The sequence below is a fragment of the Podarcis raffonei genome, chromosome 14, assembly GCF_027172205.1.
Source record: "Podarcis raffonei isolate rPodRaf1 chromosome 14, rPodRaf1.pri, whole genome shotgun sequence".
Classification (NCBI taxonomy): Eukaryota; Metazoa; Chordata; class Lepidosauria; order Squamata; family Lacertidae; genus Podarcis; species Podarcis raffonei.
The window spans coordinates 24465657-24489374 of NC_070615.1; the positions used below are offsets into that span (position 1 = coordinate 24465657).

At 43.5% G+C, this 23718-nt stretch overlaps 1 protein-coding gene across 5 annotated transcripts; it reads right to left on the reverse strand.

Annotated features, from left to right (window-relative positions):
* Nucleotides 1–1977: 1977 nt before the first annotated feature.
* Nucleotides 1978–23091, reverse strand: SPG21 (SPG21 abhydrolase domain containing, maspardin). Of its 5 annotated transcripts, none has more exons than XM_053364643.1 (9): nt 22789–23090; nt 17869–17961; nt 8971–9132; nt 6807–6887; nt 5443–5588; nt 4926–5034; nt 4511–4618; nt 3526–3666; nt 1978–2638 (listed from the first exon to the last, which is right to left on the reverse strand). In XM_053364643.1, the coding sequence occupies exons 2-9, from the start codon at nt 17929–17931 to the stop codon at nt 2504–2506; spliced, it is 945 nt and encodes a 314-aa protein (XP_053220618.1). In that variant the 5' UTR covers nt 17932–17961; nt 22789–23090; the 3' UTR covers nt 1978–2503. The 5 variants fall into 5 exon arrangements, with proteins under 5 accessions (XP_053220618.1, XP_053220616.1, XP_053220617.1 ...); XM_053364641.1 differs by having other exon boundaries at nt 22726–23090; XM_053364642.1 differs by lacking the exon at nt 22789–23090 and adding an exon at nt 22683–22787.
* Between the last annotated feature and the right edge of the window lie 627 nt (nt 23092–23718).

Sequence of the window (23718 nt, forward strand, 5' to 3'; positions counted from 1 at the left end):
GACATGCATAACAATGTTTCTCAGCTGGAAAATCTCACTGTGAAATAAGAAAACACTGCAATTCTCCCGGTTTTTCTAAACGCACCTCCATTGTGGTAGGGGTAGCTACGATTGCAGGGAAAAAACTGATTTAAGTTTCACTAAAGAATGATGGCATCATGTTCCACCATTGGAGACTGCACAGAGAGAGACGCCTAGAATTCTGCTCTTGTGCCAGTCAGGTGCTAGCGAGCCACGTTTATTTCTCAGTGTAAGCTGTTTACATTCTCCCATGCAGGCATATTTTTTTAAAAAACAAGAATTTTATGAAGAAGCCCCACCCACCCTCGGACCTCTCTCTGTGCAAAAAAGCCAAGCACACCATTGGGCCAGAGTTAAGTGTTTGTTAGTTCCATGGACTCCAAGACATATAATTAGATGCATGCTTACTTTGGGTTGGATTGTGGCCTAGGTTAGCAGATCTTTTTCCAGTCTGAGGACTACGGTATATTCCCTCCTGGACAACCTCCAGGGACCCTTTTGCCAGTGGCAGGTAGGGCCAGAAGTGAAAACCGGCTGGAGGCCCAAGTGTGAGACTAGGGTTGCCCTATTTCAAAAAGTGAAAATCCAGATGCAAAAGCTGTAGAGCATTTTTTGTGGCAAAGTTATTGAGCTATCCAGGGTTTCAACAGGGGTCTCTCCTCTCCTCCACCCTGGAGACTGAACCCGAGACCTTCTGCAGGCAAGACAGATGCTCTAGCCAGGGTCCTTCTACTGAAGAAAACACATCTTTTCCTTTAATTCTTATGGAGTACTTGTGTGTCTGAAAGCAATGGTGCAGATAGATGCTGCACCTGCAAACAGATGCCCCAGCTGCATGCTTCTCGAGCACAAGAATGCCCTTTGAGTGTTACAGCAGAAGACGAATCAGCCATTTATTTTATGTTCTTCATGAAGCAGATTTCATATGAACTTGGATGGAGCATGAGACTTCAGTGCCTAATAAACAGTGGGCAGCTACCTCATGCTTTTTGCACCATGTCCCCCCCACCCCTGAAGGAGTAGCTTGACTCAGTCCATGTGAAATATACTAGGGTCGACTTGATTTAGAACTGCATACTAAGAACCAAAGCTAATACTTTGGTAATCCATGCTTAACCTCTTATTTTTGTACACCTTAGAGCAGAGGTGGAACTTTGTAGGCCCCCCCCCCGAAGTTGATGGACTCCAACTCCCATCGTCCTTGAGCCATGGGGCCATGCTGGCTGATGGGAGTTGAAGTCCAACAAAATCAGGAAGGCCACAGGTTCCCTAACTTTTGCCTTTGAGCTATGCATATGGAAAGAAAGCTGGATAGCCAAACTCTCCTCCTCAGCGTATCAACAGCTACAAGTTCACTGAAAGGAGGAGTTATCAGCTTCAGATTCTATACAGTGATTCTATACAGGCAGGGCCAACCAAGGCCCGGGGTTCATTCCAGTCAGCACAGATAGGATGGTCACCTCTTTGTATTTACCAACAGTATACTTTTCTTAAACTTGTCATGAAGTTTTGTATTTTTAAAAAAGTGCAAGCATAACATCTGGTTTTCAAATAAACTTATTTTTTTCCCTTAACCATCCCCCCCCCTCTTTTTTTAATTTAACAGAATCATCGTATCTCCTCAGATCCTGGGGTAACCACTAAATTGAGACGTTTGGGCTATTTGAAGTGTATTTATGGTACAGATCAGACTTTGTGAAGTTGGTGCCCTCCATGTGACTCCCATCAGCCCCAGCACATAATGGCTAAGACTGATGGGAGTTGTAGTTGAAAACACCCACAGAACACTCAGTTAAATTAAGCCGGATAGTCTTATATTTGGTACTGTGTTTCAATTTTAAATATATGTTTATAGCTGTGTAGGCAGCACAGTTACCATGCACACTCCTATTGATGGCAGAGGAGCCTTTTTTCCCAAACTGAATTTTTATTCAAAAAAAATTAGAAAGCAAGACAATAAAAAACAAATGCGTTATAATTTCAAATTAAAGCATTAACTGGCAACCATATAAAAAGAAAAATAATAATAGCAATATTGGCACTTCAACAGAGTTTTTTAAACTAAATATCCTATGAATTGTAAGTGAACTTGCAGACATACATAATTCACTCATGATACATACATCCCCCTCTCTGCATGGATATATAAGATTATCCTCTTTAAGAACACAATCGTGAAGGCTTTGGTAGCAAAAGTTCGTCTCAGACTGTTGTTTCTAAAACAAGTCATCCAAAGTGATACCCTTAACTCCTTTTTAATAATCTGAATTCAGCTCATTTAAACTGTGATGTGACCGAGTGTCCGTAGTTGCATTTCATTTAATGAAATCAGTACAACCCATTTTAAAGGACACAGTTCTAACCGGTTAAGTACTAAGGAATCAAGGCAAACTGAAAAAGATGCAATTGGATGGGAAGACTTCCAAAAGAAGAAGAAAAGGATAAGACCCTCTGGATGAAGAGATTCTGCAAGTCCCAAGGACTATGACTGCTGCTGCTGCTGCTCTTGCTCACTGCTGGCCTGGAGATTGGCTTTCTGGACTTCAAGTTCTTCTGCGCTGACCATGGAAGGGTCAATTGCGGCATATCTAGTACCGTGGAATTGAAGTAGGTGGATCTACAGGATAGGAAAATAGGCAAAGTGGCACATATTCACCCTTTCCTGTTAGTCGCAGCACTCTGTGATTATTTGTTTCATAGAATGCATACACCACTTGACTGTAAAAAACAACCTCACAGCAGTTTATAAAAAGTTTTAAAACATTTAAAAAGTAGAATCAGTGATAAACTGATCGGCATTCTACATATCTGAGGTGGTTTGTCTTAACAGGAATGTTTTCAGTAGGCACTGAAAAGAGCCCAGTGAAGGTGCTTGCCTGGTGTCAATAGGCAGGGAGTTCCAAAGTGTAAGGCACTGTCGCACTAAAAGATCTAGTTCTTAAATGCAGAACGAATATTATATGGCACCTGTAACAGTGCTTGTTCCACTTTTAAAAAAAAGAGAGAAAACCAACCACTGCTGGTGCAAGCTCCACAAGTTTCACACCATCTGAAGGGTTTGCGGTCTTCTAGGAAGAGGCAGGAACCACTCCCAGAGGCAGCACAAGCCAAATGGAGTCAGCTCTATGGAGCAGCATATTTGAACAATGCCAGGCATGTCCATATAACACCCAAACTCCAAATGACTCCAGGAGAGGAACATTTGGCAGTGCCACAAATCTTCTATTACCCTGTGTTTGGCGGTGGCCGGAAGGGGGGGGGATATTTTCTTAAAACCCATAGCAGCGTTCCTGCAGCCCAATAATAGAAACCTCTTGACCTTCCTTCCTTTTCTCTCCTTCATGCAACATGTCTGCCTCCATCGGATGGGGATTTGTAATAACGCCCCCCCCCCAGCTTTACTCATCCTCTGATAATGCGTCAGCAATGTTAACACCACAATGCGGGTGGCAGAGCTCTGTGGTTTCCAAACAACAACTGAGAAATTTAAAGCTACAGACTTACTTGGACGTAGAGGTTTACTTCGGCACTCCTGCAAAGATATGGGAAATTGCCCCCCGTCTTGAGGTGAGCTCTTCTAGCATTGGGATACAGCTTATACATCTCTTCTTTTGCTTCGGTGGAAAGAGCACTCTGGTCAAACACCTAAAAAAAACAAGGATTCCATGCTAAGAACTGCCTGTAGATCCCATGCATTCTAACAGAGAGAATTTTTTTCTGTTTAGAACAGGGGTGGCACTCTACATTGTCAGTGAACCACAGCTCCCATGATCCCTCGCCACTAGCCATTGGAGTTCAGCAACATTTGTGGGGGCACAGGTTAGCCACTTGTGCTTTGGAAGTTCAGCTGTGCAACTCAATCTGCTGCCGACTGTCAAAGGGTCCTTGATAGCTCAGCCAGTAGAGCATGAGACTCTTAATTTCCAGGGTCATGAGTCCCAGATGAAAAAGTTGCAACTGAAAAAGGTCAACAGCACATAGCTTTTAGTGGGGGGGGGGAATAGGTAATGCCAACTGACCTCAAGCCCCACGCTTCCTACACCTTAGTTAAACTCTCCTTCTGTATTCACTTTTATGTGTTACAACGTTTGATGCCAGAGAAGGAGTTGGGCTGAGCCATCGCTGTGTTGAAGGAACATCCACTTCCAAGATGTTTACTCTGAAAAGCTCTGCAAACAGCCCACTATAAATTGCTACAGATTATGAAATGATTCTGCCCTGACAGCATCTGTCATTTATAAGTAGTACTATTATCCCACCTCTTATAACTGGAGAAAGTAGTCCTATAGGGACACTTATAGTCCCCTATAGGGGACAGCTATAGGGGACTAGGGAAAGTAGTCCCCTATAGGGACAGCTATGTTTTAAAAATAGGCATGCTCCTGCTGATGTTCTCTCCATTTCCAAAACTGGACCTTGCATCTTCCTAGAATGATGTTCAATAAGTGTTCCTCTCCCAATCCCACATCCTAAATAAGAGATAACTTACATCCATGATAGTCACAGGAATGTCTCTGATTTTATGAGGTTCCACGTAGGAATTTTGGCAGTTGAGGGTAAGTCTTGAAGCGAGCTCACTCTGACCCAGGCTTTCCAGCTTTCAGGAAAAATAAATTAATTCAAAAGAAGGTTGTGAACTTGTTTCAAGGCAGGGCAATAAAGAAATAACCAAGCTTATCACAACATCTGGGAGTTTGAAGCACATTTGCCCCACTCTTCACAGCCAAAGAGGCTCCCAGAACAGTCATAAGCAAGAATAAGTTTAAAAAGGACAAACCATGCCTAAAGTTTAATGTGCAAAAGACATGGCACTGAAGGAAGAAAGGATGAAGGAAAGAACCAATATTAGATGGGATTTCAGCATGCAAATCTTAAAGCAAAGTCATACAACTGGGAATTCTCACCCTATCAACCATGAAATCAATGCCATCAGCCATTTCGGTATCTACAGGACCAGATGCAAAATTCCCAAGGACAATTTTCTTCAGCATGAAGGCAGGCATTAGCCAAAAGCTGAAAAGAGAATTATAGAAAGGTCAAAAATTTTGTCGCTTTCTCCTTCCTCCAGGAGCACTGGATTGTCATGAGAAACATTTTGTATAAACCGTGCAAACGTTAAAACACAAGACATACTGAACTCCCTCGGCATTAAAGCATGTACTTGTGACTGCCTGCATTAATACAACAACAGAAGGGATTTTTTCTATATATATATCTCATAACATTTATGGGCTTCAAAAGCTAATTCTAAGAAGTGGAGCAGTTCTTCATTTTTTTAAAAAAATGCTTTGCAAAGGCCAAGCTGTATTTGCCATAACTCTACGTAACCCAAAGTTCACAAACAGTAGGCAGGAAGTGGCCCTTATGCCCATCTAAAGAACAACCCAAAAGCTATTTGTTTTGCCTACATACATCTCTCACCTGTTTGCCGTCCATGTCTGGTTGAAAATGGAAGTGTCGCTGAAAGCGTTGCACAGAATCAGAGACTGGACTCTGGGAGACTTGTGAGTGTATTCAGCAAATTTCTGAGCAAGGAAGCCCCCCAAGGAAGCACCAAAGACATGGACCTAATTTTAAAAGTAAAAGATACCGCAATAAATAACAGCAACATCCTTTGGCTAACTATTTTTATTAAGGCATTTTGTATTACGTTGTGCATTCAAAAGCACTTGAAAGCTAGGCCAGTATTATGATTGTATTGCAGGTGGAAAGTGGAGGGAGACTGGCTTGCCGAAGACTACCTGGTGAGAGTCAATGACAGAGATGCATTTTAAACCAGGTGGTTTCTCATTCATACTTGGCTCTTAAGGACTACGCCAGGAGTAGCCAATGTGGTGCTCTGCAGATGTTGTTGGACTACAACTCCTATCATCCTCAACCACAGGCCATGCTGGCTGGAGTTGGTAAGAGCTGGAGTCCAAAAACATCTGGAGGGCACCACCAGGCTGGCTGCCCTTGCACTATGCCAAACCACAGGGGTGAGGAACCTTTTTCATCCCAAGGGTTGCATTCCCTTCTGGGCAACCAGGACAGCATAGTAGCCTGGTTTCTTTACACTCACACACCCCTCTCTATCCTCCATCTAGGCAAGCAAGAGGCACTATTACAGTTCAGTGAAATATTCCTGCCAAGTAAAACACTCAAGGGGTGAATCAAGACCAGTGAAGTATGTGGCTTGGGGAGAGTGCCAAGGGCTGGCTAGAGGGATTTGGGGGCATCACAACCAGCTCCTGGGCCTGCAGTTTCCCAGGCCCTGCTATAATCGCTCTCATGGTATTTTGTAGAGAAAGTTGTTCCGAATAAGATTATCCTCCCCATTTGGGATTTCCCAAAGTTTATCAACTACATTCATAGACAATGGTCCTCGCAGAAATAAAGTAAGGTCTACAAGACAGAAACATATTTCCATTTTTCTATAAATCACCCTGCGGCCTTTTCAACGAAAGGTGGGCAGGGGGTATATAAATTCAAAAATAACTTATACTCTTTCACACACAGCTTATGCAAGCTTCCATTCAACAGATATTATAAACCATTTTAGAGAAAATATATTTTGGAAGATTTATTACAATTTAAGAACAGCCAAGTCCTACCCAGAATATGCTGTTTACTTAGAAAAGGTCCTGAAAAAAGAGCAACAAAAAAATCAATCAATGGGGTTGGAAAATAACAGGAGAGGGCTCTCCTTTGTTGGAGCAATTAAGGTTATTCTGAATAAACTCTAGGCTTTTTACCTAACATTTCTATTGTAAGCACAGGCTATTTGTCAATCTCAGGGCACTAACTTTATCCAGCTGTAGATGGTCTAATAGTTTTCTGAATCCATCGCAGAACTCAAAAATTTCCCAGTAAACTGGATACTGCAGCTAAGATCAGAAAGGTAGGTTAACAATGGTGACATGAACAAAGACAAAGATGTAAAAACATGCATTTTAACCCTCTCCACCAGTAAGAATTTAAGAACCAGCTAGCAACTTAGATACCTGCATCGTATATGGGGAGAAGCCCACCTTGTACGAGGTCAAAGCATACTATGAAGCAACCTGCAGCCCTTCAGATGTTGTTGGGTTCCCATCAGTCTGAACTAGAGCGGTCAACAGTAAAGCATTATGGCAGTTGCCATCCAACAAGATCTGGAGGGCCAAAAGTTCCGTACCCTTGTGATAAAGCAAGCTCGGCTGAAAACCCATTATTCTCCACATTATTCTCTGCCATCCAAGTCTGGATTTTTCAATATTCAATGATTACCGTATTTTTCGCCCCATAGGACGCACCGGCCCATAGGACGCACCTAGTTTTTTGGGGGGGGAAATAAAGGGGGGAAAATTTATTCCCCCCCAGGCGCGGGGCTGGGGCGGGGGATGCCCGAGCTTCCCCCGACCCCAGCCCCCAGAACAGGCTGCTATCCGCAAGCCTAGGGAGCCCGGCAGGAAGTCGCACCGGTCTCCCCAGGCTTGCGGTTATCTATCCCCGAGCTTGTGGGGCTGGCGGTGGGGAGAAGCCCGCTTCGCCCCACTGCCAGCCTCCAAACCAGGTTGGGGAATAGTGGGATGGCGGCGCTCTGCCTCCCCACTGTCCCCCGAGCTTGTGGGGCTGCCCGATATCTGCACAAAGCCCGGGGTGCGCTGTGCAGTGCGCCCCAGGCTTCGGGATGCAGGCTGCTATCCGTAAGCCTTGGGAGCCCGACGGGAACTCCCGCGGAGCTCCCAAGGCTTGCGGATAGCTTCCTGAAGCCTGCATTCACCCCATAGGACGCACACACATTTCCCCTTCATTTTTGGAGGGGGAAAAGTGCGTCCTATAGGGTGAAAAATACAGTAATTTTTCATTTTTAGTTTTACCCACTAGCCCCATGGTTCCCAACGGGGCAATTTGATTTTTAAGGGGGGCAATTCAAGAATGAGTTATCAACAGTTAACGGCCTTTTAGGCTTCTTCCACATGAATAGGAGTTCACTTTTTGAATAATAAGAATTATATGTCATTGGGGGGGGGGCACCAGGATTTTAGAGATGCTTAGGTGGGGCATGGCCAAAAAAAAGTTGGGAGCCATTACACTAGCCCCTAGCCTCTTAAAGTTTTACTCACTGGCCTCTGAAAGGCAGCACTAATAGGGGGGAATTGCACAAGTTTGCACCCCAATCTACGTTTCAAAACAATTTCATTAGATGTAGTTACAGAAAAAGTCAGCCATAGTCTACATTTTCAAGAAGTCTACTCATGTTCTCAAGCTGGTGCCTTCCAGAAGCTTTGGACTACAATTCCCATCAGCCTCAGCCAGTATAGCTGGGGCTGTTGGAAGCCACTGTCTATTTAGAGGACACTAGGCTGAGGAAGTTTATTCTGCTTTGTGATCATTTTTATAACAGTCCAACGAGCTTAAGTAGCCCTGGAATCCAGAAGCTAAACCAACCTAGACTCTCCAAATGTCACCTGAGATTCACTATTCTCCAGTGGATGGGAGTTCCAAGAGCTTTGCTGACATGAGCACATGGGAGAGAAGTAGGAGGGAGCCCCTGATCAATCTTCTATCACTACAGGGAAAAGATATGCACCTCCCAAGAGATGTATATCCTAAGTTTTAAGCCTCAGCTCTTAAGACGCTCTCTGTACTATAAGGCTGGAATTCTAATCTGAATTACCAAAAGGGATTAGATGGTGTTGACCCAGAGATATCCTGCCTTGGAGGAATGTTCTCTCATTAAATAAAACCACCAAGGTTAAATGCAATCTGAAAACCCTTAGTATCAAATTTCAGAGCAGGCTTTAGGGACAAAATATGCACTCAAGTAATGTAGGCACATGAAAAAGCTGCATGACAAAGGACAGACTTGGACGGCCGTAGCTGAAATCTAGTACATTTCATACTGCTTTGAGAACATACATAAAAAGACAGATTTAACATTTGCTCAAATGCTGAGAATTTCAGGGCTGCGCTGAAGATACTTACAGCAATGACTCTGTAACCCCATCCAGACAAGGCTAAAATCTGCTGGAAGAAAACATCAGCAGTTCCACTGACAGGTGGGAGAAATATAAGGGGGCACCGAATATTACGGGGTCCTGCATCATAGAGCGACCAAACTTTACTGTCATCGTCATCTACTATAATCTGTAAAATAAATGCAGAGAAGGTAAAAATGGCTTCTTCTGATGCACATAGTAGTTAGTATTCCTTCAGCACAGCCATCATTGAAATCTGGGTGGTGGTGTCATTGGGGCAGGATTTGGGGGGGTAGATAACCATGGCACCCAATGAGCAGAATGAGCTCCCCAAATACAGTAGGTCTGGCTTAACACAATCTAAAGCAAAATTAATGCAGAGTAGCATCTAAAAGTGGGGGGTGGGTGTGGGAGAGAGACAGACAGACAGACGGAATAAGACAATTAACTTCAGAGTCTAAAATTTTCTGCTACTCTAATTCCAGGAATCTCTTCTCTGCTTTACATTTAAAAACAGACTGCTTGCAAAGTAGTCTTAGCTTGTCACGTCTTATGTTTACACAGCCTACTGAAACACATCTGGAGGCAGAAGAAGTGCAACTGTGAAATATAATCAGTTGCTTTTCAACCAGCTCCATGAACGAGCCATTTGGCTGCTTTGCAACTGATTCTGTGTAAGCCACACAACCTGCCACTGCAAGGTATTATCCACATGTAACATGCACAAACCTTTGCACGATCCTGTCATGCAAAGAATTAATGGCTTTGCCATGCCCACTCCAGACTGGGCTTCAAAAAGAGCTTTATAAAAATGATCTCCCTCCCTTCTCTCTGACTGTTTAGACCCCTCCAGACAATACTGTTGTGGATCCAAATATGCCTTCCCCACCCCAAAACGGTCACAGGCCAAAGCAAAGTTAATGTACTCAATACAAATGTGATAACGCCAACGCAGAAGAGCAGGCATGGAACTCAATCATGTGAGCATCAGGACATTCTGCTTTGGAACAGATCCAAGTTAGAAAAGACGTAAGCAAATCTAAAATATTCAGAAGTCAGACTTTCTCTGCTCTCCCAATGTGTCATCACCAAATCATGAGACTGAAAAAATATTGGGGGATGGAAAGAGAGTGGTTTTGCTCTTCAAGCTTCAGAGGAAAGAAACATGCAGCTGGCTTCCTTTTTTAGACACTGCAGGTTGAGCAAGGAAACAAGACTCTCTCAGCAGCCATTTCAGATCCAAAACCACTCTGAGTACGAAGGAGTTGCTCAGATAAGAAAATAATTGGTTAATGGATGCATGTAAAACACCTACACCATGGGTTGCCAGTGTGGTGCCCTCCAGATGTTATCAAACTACATTTTCCTTAATCCCTGGCCACTGGCCATGCTGACTATGACTGATGGGATTGGAAGACCAAGAATATCTATAGGGCACCACTTTGATCAACCTGGATTTACATTCATTAAAACGGGAATGGCTGCTCTGTGGCCTTCCAGATGTTGAATTCCACCTCCCATCAACCCCAGTTAGCTTGGCCAATGGTGAAAGATGATGGGAGCCATTGGAGAGCCACCCCAAATTAAAAGATGGGCACAATTCATTGCATGTCTACTTAGAAGTAAATCCCATTAAGTTCAATAGAACTTGCCCCGAGTGTGCAGCCCAAAGTTATTTTTTTTTAATGTTGCTTTGGCTTTAATATGAACATTGCTCTGAAGATGGGTCACAATTATAAACTAACCATGATATTAGAAGTGCTTTAACTTTACTCGTTAAGATTTACTGAAGTACATTCTGTGTCCACTTTATCCAGGAATGTTTAGTGCAATAAGCTCAAGGTTTTTATAATAATCCCTTCACTTCCAAGAGGCTAAAAAAATATGGGTGAAATCCAATTGTGGTGTTCCTTGCAGTCCCCTCCATGCTCCAAAGATCTGTTCTGGAGGGTTCAGTGATCCTCCAAAACAGATAAAGGGGAATGGAAGGCAAACCTTGTTGTGTCCAGACGGCATTTCATTGGATCTTGCCCTATGTCAGGGGTCAGCAACCTTTCTCAGCTCTGGTCCGGTCCACCGTCTCTCAGACCATGTGGTGGGCTGGACTATATTTTGGAAAAAAATAATAATGAACAAATTCCTATGCCCCACAAATACCCCAGAGATGCATTATAAATAAAAGGACACATTATACTCATGTAAAAACACACTGATTCCCAGACCGTCCGCGGGCCGGATTGAGGTGGTGATTGGGCTGCATCTGGCCTCTGGGCCTTAGGTTGCCTACCCCTGCCCTATGTGTTTACTCTCAATACAATATTCCATAACATGAATAAGGGAAACTCTCACCCTATGTTTAAGTCAATTACAAAACCCACATTAATTTATCTGATTGCAGATTACACCAAAATCTTCTGTGTATAAAAATGTCCAGTTTATTCAATCATTGTCAAGTTAGTTGAACTTCTCTAGCTGGAAACAATAGCACAAATTCAGCTGTTCCTCCTCCTCCACCACCACACAACGCCTCTATTAACATCTGAAAGGAAAGCAGCTGGCAAAACCTTAAGAGCTGGTTAGCTAGATGTCTCTGGTCTGCAGTAAAAGCTGTACTTGAGGAAGCATGTGAAAGATCACATGTTGCTAGAAAATCTTGCACTGTTCACCTAAACAAAAAAGACTCAGAGATAATTCTAAACAGGGCTGCATGCCAAAAATCCAATACCAACAAAGTTCCTGTCCAGTCTCCTTTTCACTTTTTTTTTTTGTATTAGAGAGAATTTCCTGTAGAGGTGCATCCCACTGAACAGAAGTGCTTGAATGCAGGTCTACTCAGCATACAATATTAGCCCTGATTCATACTATCTTTTCTAATCACAAACCACCCAAGAGATTTCAGCCTGTAAATTCCAGACAGCCAAAAGATTCTCTGAATGCATGCTCACTGCTGAGATGATACTGAGTTCACCACATCACATGATGCTGTTTTCTGGACATGCCGTAACCCAGTGGCTGAACATATGCTTTTTGATGCAAAGGCTCCCATGTTCAATCTTTGGCATCTTCAGGTAGGGTGTGGAAAGACCCCTGACTAATATCCTAGAGAGCCACTGCTGCCTACCTAATCCACACTTTTCAAAATAGGATGCAAAGCAATACGGAACCATCATCTTCTGAAATCCCCATTTCTCCAAATTCTCCAAGTTCTCCAGCCAAGTAACATGTGCAAAAATGCATATCTACGGTAAAATATGCATATAAATGCATAGGTAAAAAGGTAAAGGTAAAGGACCCCTGGACGGCTAAGTCCCGTCAAAGGTGACTATTGAGTTGCGGCGCTCATCTCGCTTTCAGGCCAAGGGAGCTGGCTTTTGTCCACAGACAGCTTTCCGGGTCATGTGACCAGCATGACTAAACTGCTTCTGGTGCAACAGAACACTGTGACAGAAACCAGCGCACACGGAAACGCCATTTACCTTCCCACCACAGCAGTACCTATTTATCTACTTGCACTGGCATGCTTTTGAACTGCTAGGGAGGCAGGAACTGGGACAGAAGAACGAGAGCTCACCCCATTGTGCTGATTCGAACCACCAACCTTCTGATCAGCAAGCCCAAGAGGCTCAGTGGTTTAGACTACAGCGCCACTAGCATTAGTGAAAATAACAAACAAAAAGTGCATAATATGGGAGGGGCCACTGGGGCGCATCGGAAGATGGCTGACAATAACATCTCTCCGACCCACACAAGGTAATTAGGAGGCTGTGATGGGAGTAAATAGCCTCCCTACCCCCCCCATGGGTGTGGGGGGGACTGCCCTTGCCTGCTGTGGCCGATACCACCCCCCAAATTTGTGGGGATGGGGGCACTAGGCAGAAAGCTCTCCTGTGGATTTCGGCGCTCCTGGACGCTGTCTCTGATCCGCGCCTCTAGTTTGCAGCAACTTCAAAAGAAACAATTAGGAGGAAGCGAATGCACATATTTCAAGGATGAAGGGGGAGTAAAGACTGCTAACTGAAGAGATCTCTGATAAACAAGACGGGTCGGAGGAACAAGAATAAATCATGAAAAGACCCACCAAGGCTCGGTATGGCAAAGGGACTGGATGGGGGAGGGGGGGAAACTTTCCTTTCTTTTTTCTATGTGATTAACCAATAACGCCCCCCCCCCAAGTCACAAGTTAGAAATGCCGTTTAAATGACTTAAGCTGTGGATTTATGACTGTGTGGAGATAATTTACTAACCAAAGCATGTTTCAAGAAGATCGTGGAAACTATAAGAGCTTTGGAATGACGCAGTAAAAAATACCGTCGCCATGTTGGCAAGTTCTGTCGGAGGACTTAAGTCTGGGAGGAGGAACAGAGCTGTTTTTATATTGTGGGTGAGACTCCTCAGAGGGACTTAAGAGCGACAGATTTGAGAGATTAATGATGGAAAGAGTGATGTTATCTATGAAAGCGATGATATATGGAAACCATCTTGATATGAGGACTGGACGAACGGAAAAATTCACACAGGATTATAATTGGTGTTCATCTGCTTAAGGAGATTATCAGAAGAGATCATAAAGAAAAAGAGAAAAAATATACGAATGAGATGAGATGTGGAAACAGCAAGATAAGACTGGATAGAATTATGAACATTATTTGGACTGATTTGTGGATATTAACGCAGTAGCAAGATGATGATCGGAATCCCCCTTCGGAACTTGAAATATGGGTCCCCTCAACAAAAATTTAAAATTCGGCTTTGTAATTTGGAATTTATGTGATGTGATTTGATTTGATTGGCCGGTTAATAAAAATTTTTTTTTTAAAAAGTGCATAATATGAGGGAAAGTGGTTTTGCAGAAAAAGTGTATATTAACAGGAAATCACACTCAAATGCTGATGAATTTTCAGGAGGACTTTAAAAAAAATCACCAACTGAAACAGAAATGTGGAAAACTGAACTTAAGAATGGAAAAATGAGAAACTGAGAAAAACTGAGTGACAGATTTGCTCACTGATACCATTGAGTCATATGACACAGATTCCTACAATTCCCCACAATGAGCACATCACCCAGATTTGAAAAATAAACCTCTCTCTGGAATAGCACAGTTGCGCATGAGTCTCTTAAGGTCGGGGATTTGAGCCCATGCTGGGCATAAGATTCCTGCCTGCATTACAGAGGGTTGGACTAGATGGCCCTTGAGGTCCCTTCCAACTCTACAATTCTATGATTCTAGGTATCACAATAATGTTGGTTCCATGCTTTCAAGGAGTCTTACTGTGATTATTCAGCTAAGCAATAATATTTGCACAGCTGCGATTCAGGTTGATGAAAAGCACGTTAAGGAAGATGCCAGGTATTTCGTAACAGAACAAATACTCCATCTTGTTGTAGTTTTATTTTCTGCAGCCAGGGAGGGCAGGGCATTCAAATTAATTCCAGTCTGAGGTGATGAGCAGAAGCAGCTGTGACGTTTTTATTCTCTCTCCTCCTGTGGGCACAGGGCAGAGTTCTCCACAGGGAAGGCATGCTCACACACATCTCATCACACTACCTTCCCTCTCTGTGGCTGCTATGCTTTGTAGAAAGACAGCATTACTCAAGGGAGACATTGGCCTCAGACACCAACGGCTATTGCTTCATAGAAAATTCCCGTAGGTCTGCAATATGCACCATTTACAACCGTTGGGTTGCGGTCCAACAGAATGAGCTCAGGCTTGCAAGAGAGGTTAAAAATAATATTAAAAGGTTTCTTCGGCTATGTCCGAAGTAAGAGGAAGAACAAGCAAGTGGTAGGTCCTCTGCGTGGGAAGATGGAGAAATGCTATTGGGCAACAGAGAAAGGTGGAACTAATCAACACCTACTTTGCCTCTGTCTTCACCCAAAAGGAAAGTGATGCCCAGCCTGGTGATAACAGAATAAATGATGTAAGGAGGGAGCTGCAACCCAAGATAGGAAAAGAGGTAGTAAGGGAACACCTAGGTACCGTATTTTTCGCTCTATAAGACGCACCAGACCACAAGACGCACCTAGTTTTTGGAGGAGGAAAACAAGGAAAAAATATATTCTGAATCTCAGAAGCCAGAACAGCAAGAGGGATCGCTGCACAGCGAAAGCAGCAACCCCTCTTGCTGTTCTGGCTTCTGGGATAGCTGCGCAGCCTGCATTCGCTCCATAAGACGCACACACATTTCCCCGTACTTTTTAGGAGGGAAAAAAGTGAGTCTTATAGAGCAAAAAATACGGTACTTTAAATGAATTAAAATCTCCAGGGCCTTTAGTACCCAAGGGTACTAAAGGAGCTTGCGGATTTAATTTCAGAGCCTTTGTCTATTATCTTTGAGAATTATTGGAGAGTAGATGAGGACCCTACAGACTGAAGGTGGGAAAATATTGTCCCCATCTTCAAAAAGGGGGGAAAGGAAGACCCAGGTAACTACTGACCGATGAGCTTGACATCAGTACCAGGGAAGGTCCATAACAGGTAATTCAACAGTCGGTCTTTGAGCATTTAGAAAAGGATGCTGCGATTACTAAGACCTAGCATGGGTTTCTCAAAAATAAGTCATGCTAGACCAATCTGATTTCTTTCTTAGATGGAATAACAAATTTGGTGGATCAGGGAAATGCTGTGGATGTAGTGTATCTTGATTTCAGTAAGGCTTTTGACAAAGTCCCCCATGATATTCTCGCAAGGAAGCTGGTAATATGTGGGTTGAACAAGGTAACCGTTGGTGGATTTGTAGCTGGTTGACTGAGTACTCATTAATTGTTCCTTGTCATCCTGGAAAAAAGTGACAAGTGGGGTGCCACAGGGTTCTGTCCTGGGCCCGTTGATGTTCAATGTCTTTATAAATGACTTGGATGAAGAAATTGAGGGGATGCTCAGCAAATTTGCAGATGACACCAAACTGGGAGGGGTAGCTAATGTCGCAGAAGACAGAATCAGAATTCAAAATGACCTTAACAGATTGAGAGCTGGGTGCAAGCTTAACAAAATGAATTTCAGTAGGAACAAATGTAAGGTTCTGCACTTACGCAGGAAGAATTAGGTGAAAAAATATAGAATGGGGGACACCTGTCTTATGAGCAATGCATGTGAAGAGGATCTTTGGGTCTTGGTGGGCCAAAAGCTTAACATGAGTCAACAGTGTGATGCCGCAGAAAAAGAAAAAGAAAAAAAAAGGTAATGCTATTCTAGGCTGCATCAATAGAAGTATTGTGTCCAGATCAAGGGAAGTAATAATACCACTATTCTGCCTTGGTCAGACCACGTTTGGAATACTGTGTCCAATTCTGGGCACCACAATTTAAGAAGGATGTTGACAAGCTGGAATGTGTGCAGAAGAGGGCAACCAAGATGATCAAGGGTCTGGAAACTAAGTCTTATGAGGAGCGCTTGAAGGAACTGGGTATGTTTAGCCTGGAAAAGAGGAGACTAAGAAGAGATATGATAGCCATCTTCAAATATCTGAAGGGCTGTCACATGGAGGAGGGAGCAAGCATGCTTATTTTCTCCTGCTTTGGAAGGTAGGACTCGAAGCAATGGCTTCAAGTTGCAAGAAAGGAGATTACGACTAAACATTCGGAAAAACTTTCTGACAGTAAGAGCTGTTCAGCAGTGGAACAGACTCCCATGAGTGGAGGACTCTCCTTCCTTGGAGGTTTTTAAACAGAGGTTGGATGGCCATCTGTCATGGATGCTTTAGCAGAGATTCCTGCATTGCAGGGGGTTAGACTAGATGACCCTTGGGTCCCTTCCAGCTCTAAGATTTTATGATTCTAACTTGATTCTGGTTTGTGGTGTGGAAGCCTGTACAGCTGTTAGTTCTGCAGCACCACTATAAGGCCTTTGCAGGAACGCTATGGGACCATGATCTCCAGAGAGCCACATGAAGTGGGAGGGAAAGAGTTTAGACAGCTTGGTTTGGGTTGCAAGAAGGAAGGAACACAAGTTTCTAGTAGCACTGAACCAATCTGTAAATTTTGGTACCTCTCTGTTTCTTATTTTTCAAACCTTAAATTCAGCTTGCCACATTTCCACTTCAGTTTGCCATCGTATATATTTTTTTAATCCTCAATTTTTTTCAGCAATTTAATGTACATTTGTCCTTGGCAAACACTTTTTTATATGAAGTTATGCACAACAGACCTATTGCTACAAACAATATGCATTGTATGCATTTTTTTGGTTAATATCAGTATTTTTACATACTTCCCTCTAGTCTAATCTATGCAACTGTACATATTTTTTTTATCGGAGAACTTGTATGGCAAAATGTGGATTTCAAAGGGAGTGCAAACTGGGTAGATTCACAGTAAAAAAATACAAACCAAATTTCTCCACCATCTTTGGTTTCTAGGGGGGTGGGGCTATATCTATATATATCTATCTATACACAAACACACACACACACACACACACACACACACACACTTCTTAGACCTCTTTACCTCTGTATGGTATGATTCTTCCAGAATAAGGAAAAATGCAATTTTGTTGGTGCTTCGATCCTGGAATTGCTGCTCTTAATCCCCAGAAGGCAACAATAATTTTCTGTATGGCAAGTCAACCCAGCAAGGTTGGGATTTATGGGCTTGCCCACATACAACAAATTATACACAAACATTGCAGAAAATTCCACACATGTAATATGGACATACAGAACATAGGTGTCTGTGGACCTGATATACATTTCGAGTTTATAGGTCCTGCTAAATTATGCCCCTGAGTTTGCAATTAAGGATCAAGTAAACAGCACCAGAGGATCCCTCATATACATGTCCTTGGGATCAGAGGGGAAATCAATCAATCAATCAATCAATCAATCAATCAATCAATTATATATTCCATCCTTCCTCCCAAATGAGCACAGGCCCAGGGCAGCAAAAATTAAAAACTGGACCTACCTTTTTTAGAGGAACTGTACTTCTGAACCAGTTATAGTCAGGAGAGATTTTAATCTCTCCCATGGTGGTAACGAACCCAAGGTAAAGAAAAACCTGAAAACACAACAGGGGAAATGTTTCAGACAAAGTAAATAAAATGTAGGATCACTTATATACTTGAGGGAATTTCTTCAGGGTAAACCTGCTTTCAGGTCCCATCAGTTTATTATTCTTCCCTTCGGATTTACTTATTTACTTGTGCGCAACAGGAAACCACCAAGAAAAATTCTGGAACTGGAAAGGGTGGAAAAGATAAGGAAGTTCAAATTGGAAGCGATTTAATACATGTTTTCTAGTTAGATGGCACAAGGGAGCTGAGAGACCAACTGCCTCTTCCTAAAAATAAAATACAACTGCTGCTGAAGGACCAACTGTGCATAACAGAAGATGAACCACTGTTGTAGCTCCATGTAGGCCAAACAGTACAGGAAATGAAGCACATTTTGATGAGGATTATGGGTCAAAGCCTTGCAGAGTGTTAACAAGCAAAATGGCACAGCAGAAACCTTAACATGAAACCAGTATTTTGGCTATACATTGTAAATAGAGTTGTGCACCTTGCACAATTCCACATTCCTAAGAATCAAACTCCAGCACTCCTCCCAGGACACAACTAGCATTTTGTATTATGAAAGCGTGCTTAAAAATGCACAGGCAGTATTGCAAAACTCTCCAGGGTTTCAGAAGATGGTGCTTCCAAGCACCTCTCTCACAGCCTCTAGATCACTCCCCCCTCACACTCCCCTTTCCAAACTCTCCAAATTCTGCAAACAATTGACCGTCAAATCCAGAATGTGAATTCAGCAAAACATTGCAAAATACTGTTCACAGGCTGTGTTGACTTGCACAGCCTCTTTGGACGCAGAGCTTCGTCGGTCAAAGTTTCCCAGGCATGAATACGACTGACCTTGAACATATTTGTATTACAGCCATGTAATATGCCCTGCGCAAAACCTGGGGCCCAAGATGATGCCTAAGAGGAAGCATCTGCTTACCCAATCTAAGGGCACAATAAAAATGAATCTGCACAGTGATTAGGAGTTAGGCAGCGTACACACCATACATTTAAAGCACACTGCTTCCCCCAAAGAACCTTGGGAACTGTAGTTTGTTAAGGGTGTTGGCAATTGTAGTTCTGTGGGAGGATAAATTACAGTTCTCATTATTCTTTGGGGAAAACCATGTGCTTAAAATGTATGGTGTGAACACTGCCTTACTTTGTTGCTACAACCACCCCACAGTTTCTCTTTTTGTCACCTATGATTTAATACTACTGATGACGTCTTGGAACACAACGTAGCAAATAGTTCCTCCACTTTTAATTCTTCTCTACCAATATGCCTTGAACTAACTAACTCACCAACATTCAGTGCTACCCCGGGCCTTGAGACTTCTACAGGTGCAGACAATGTTATGTCAGACAATTCAACAAAACCAAGCCCTCAAAACCACCTGCTCCTTACCATTTAGTAAGTTAGATAACATCTCAATTAAAACCAGCAGTAAAATTCAAAACATCACTTTCTATAAAAGCCAGATGTACCAAACCTAAACTGGAAAATACTTATGTGGAAAAACATTTCATGCATGCAGTACAATTAAAAGGCTGTGCTATTGTTTTATTCCTCTGCTTTAGCCATAAATCTTCTGTTGATCACTTAAGTATGGAGTGAAGCACAGTCAGCTATTCTTCCTGGTTATAACTTATACTGTACAGCCCTTCTTCCTTACAACTCAAGAATAGTTTCTGACCCAAGTTTTAAAGGGATTATTTCCAACTTCCATCAACAACTTATTAAGCTCCAAGTACTGCAACCCTCTGCATAGACTTGTAATCCAGATCACAGGATAGACCCAAAGGATTTTTATTCGTTTACTCATGCATTCCATACTCTCAAGTCAAAGGTAGAAACCAGAAAGATTTTTGCTATTAGATTTCAAATGCTTCAGAACATTCACATGCTCTATGGTGTGCAAAGACACAGGACTTTGTACACAGCTTTGAACAGATATAGCACCAAAATATTGATTTGTTGCTGGGGGATGCATGGAACAGACTCTAACGCAGAGATTTACAGCATTGGGTGCACCTAGGCAACTCCGTGGGTACATGGCAATAAGCTCCCACTTCCACCACCATAACCCAGGCTTCATGGCCAAATGCAGCCCTCCAGACCTCTCTATTTGGTTCTTGGAAGTCTCCCCATGTCATACCCCTCATTGACCCTGCTTCACACCCCAGGTGTTTCTGCCTGGCTGGAAGGTATCTATTAACAAATGTTATGGCCCTTGCTTGCCTAGACAGAAGATGAATGGAGGTGGGGGGGGTATGTTTGAAAGTGCAAATGTAAAATTTACATGTATTGCTGTACCTACTTTTTATCTTTTGTTCTGCCCCACAACTGGCATGCTTCCCCCCTACCCCAAAAGTTACCCAGAAGGGAATGCAGGACCTGAGAAAGGTTTCCCACCCATCATAGCCTTCTCCAGCATCATCTCATCACCCTGAACAAACTCATCAGCTACGTTGGAATCCAGGAATAAAGAACCCAAATTTCACCACCATCACTACAGCACTCTCCCCACTTGCGAGTTTCAGCAGCTGGCATTCAGAGGCATCCTGCCCCCAACACAGAGGTAATATTTCCTTCCGATTCATCCCAAGAAAGGCCCTAGAATATGTCATGTATGTATTGGGTATATACACATTTCATATAACACTGAAGTTATGAGATAGATTTCCATCATGCACCAATTTTGAAAAGCACAGCGTAAATGTAATAAATCAATCCATTTCATTTGGAAGCCCAGAGTTTGTTTTGTAAAAGTCCTTGGTATTACACCTGGCTCACTTCTTCTTGAGCCCTGAACTCCCATCACTGGGCTTTGTGAGCTGAAGCTCCATCTTTTCATTCTTACTGGGCTTCAAATATTTATTTGATCACAGTACAATCCTACGCATATTTACGCAGAAGTAAATCTCACTGAGTTCAGTGGAACTGTCTCTGGTGCATTTAGGTTTGCAGCCTTACACCACAGTCCTAACACCCTGATCATTTGGTGTTAGAGGTGATCCTCTGTCAACCACAGCTGGTGGAGTGGGAGTGGCTGTACTGCTGCTGCAGCCCCTGCTGCAGGCAGGAAAGTACCATCGGCAGCAGCCTACAGAAAGACCTAAAATGGGGTGCTGGCAGCTTTGGACGCAAAGCCCCACAGATCCTCTGAGGGGACCAATACTTTTAGGCCAAACTTTGAGCTGGGGGGAGAGGGAGGAACACTTTTCTCCCACCTTGGCCAGCACAAGCCAGCAGGGTTTCCAATGAAGTAGCTACTTTACCTGCTGCTGCCTGGCTCAGGTTTGCTCTAAAAAGATTGGTTTTGATGTTCATTTCTGTAAGTTGCTCCAAATAGCTTTTGTGGAAAAACAACAACTAAAAAACAATAACAAAGAAACCCCTAGATTGTCCAGGCAGCAGATTTCAACTTTTAAGTTTATTTCGAGTAAGAGCACTTAAAAATAAATCAAACTTCAAAAAAACAGCACAATCTTTGGAGAGGCATTCTCTCACACATAAAAGGGAAGGTCTCTTCCAGAAACCTGCCACGACACGTGTGCTTTACTATATATACACGTAGCACTGTTGTGTGTGTGCAGGGAGCTTGGTGTGCAAGTAATGTTTGGGTGAACTTTAAAGCAGAAATTTATGCAACACAGGATCAAGTCTTACAGAGTTCAATGGTGCTTTCACTCTCCCACTGAAAACCAGTTTTTGTTTTCTTGGTTATATGATTTTGCTTTCCATAAATGTATAAGACAAAACATATTTACCTCCTACTTTTCTGCATAAACACACAATTATAGCTTCCCCACCAAGCCTTTGGCTTAATCCATTGGGTTGCAATGCTAACCCCGCTTGTCTGAGAGTAGGCCCCACTGAATTCAAATGTATTTACATCAGAGCAGGTGTGGTTTGGATTGCACACACAGTCCTCAACTCCTACTGGAAGTAAGCCAGAGCAGCAATAACAGGTCTCCTCAATATTCTTCACTTTTCCTCCCCTTCTCTCTTTCCACTGCCCTCCCTTTCTTTCAAAGTCATAGACTGTATGCTGCTCGGGGCAGAGGCCTGTGTTTTTCCTTACATTATTCTGTTAAACACTATGGATACTTGCTGGTATAAAGAGTGAACAGGCACTCCAAATGCATGTTAAGAGTTAAGAGCTGTCACCTGATTAAAGAAAGCACAATAAATTACATCTGCACACCAACAACAAAGTGCTTGGTAAAAAAAATCATAAACTTTATGAGTGTAAAGCAACCATGTTTACAAGGTATTACAAGGCACATTGCAAAGTTAAATGCATCCCCCCATTTCTCACGGCCGCCTTTTTGCCCAGGACCTCCCCCCTCCACAGCTTAGCCCTTTTCCCAACCTATCCCTTCCTGAAAAATATAAATATTATCATTTCCACATCAACTATCTGCAACAAGCTACCCACCACAGAACACTTGAGACTCACTGTTTAGGTAAATGCGCACACCCCCTTCCCTCCGGAGAACTTCCCTCTCCCACCTCCCTTCGCCTGCATGCTCACAACAACCCTGCGAGGTTGTCCAGACTGAGGAGGCGAGTTTCGTGGCTCGGTGAGGGATTTCTGAACCCGTCGTGGTTCCTGCGCACTCTTAACCGCTTCCACCACGCGCACTCTCAAATTAACAGCAGTTAGTTAATTAACAGCACCTTATTCGCCATAACTACCCCTTGGAAACTTACTTCCCTCATCTACACGAGGAGGTAACAACAGCAATACACGCACCTCCTCACTGTACCCCATCGACCTCACTGAGGTCCCGAGCCTTTGCTCCCCTCCATTTCTTACCGGATCTTCCACAGGGCGGAGTGGGGGGTGTTGAGAGATAGCCCAATATCGTATTTCCCCCCCCCTCTTCTCACGTCAGTGGTATCTTCCCAGCCCCCTCCGCTACCGTCGCCTCTTCCTCGTCCCGCGGCGCCCTCAAGCAGCCAACCCCGCTGCTCTCCCGCCCCCGCCTCCCAAGCGGGCGGGGCACGGGCCAACGGCGCACGCCAATCACTCGACGTCACACACCCCCTAAAAGGGGCAAGGGCCCGATGGAAGGAGCCTGAGCTCGACAGGCTCCATAGCTACCGAGGCGGAAGGGCTCCTGTCACGTGATTTGAAGAAATGAGTGGGACGAGGGAAATCACTTTACGCGCAAGCGCACACGGGGCCGGGGAGGGAGCAAACGTCTGCCGTTGTGGTTGGAGGAACTACAACTCCCATCAGCCCCAGCCACTAAGGCCAATAGGTAGCGATGATGGGAACTGGAGTCCAGCAACAGGGCCACAGGGTATTCTCTCACCTCCCCCCCCCCACCAATTTAAAATGCCGAATATTTATTTGCTTGCTTGCTTGCTTGCTTGCTTGCATTTATATCCTGACTTTTCTCCAGGGTGTTCACACACGATTCTATCAGCCACCCCTTTATTTTAAAATCCGTACAACAGTCCTGTGAGGTAGGTTGGGGTAAGATATACTGGTAGTTATAGTATATGGCCCAGGGGTTCCCAGTAGGCGCTCTGGCTCAGTTATGCTTGAATCATTTTTTCCTCGAAAAACCTTGTGAGGCCGGTTAGGCTGGGGGAGATAGTGACGGGCTCGGGGGCACCCAGAAAGCTTTGAAGCTGAGTGGGAGTTTGAACATGGCTCTTGCTAGCCCTAGTCCAAAACCATAAGAGAGTTCAGTACATTAATGCAGCATAGTTAATATATTCCACAATCCAGGGCTTT

Coding starts and splice junctions, on each gene's coding strand:
- SPG21 (XM_053364641.1), bottom strand. Junction 9,133..17,868: donor GTACAGTTCCTCTAAAAAAG/GTAGGTCCAGTT, acceptor TTTATTTTACAG/ATTATAGTAGATGACGATGA. Junction 5,035..5,442: donor CAGACATGGACGGCAAACAG/GTGAGAGATGTA, acceptor TTCTCTTTTCAG/CTTTTGGCTAATGCCTGCCT.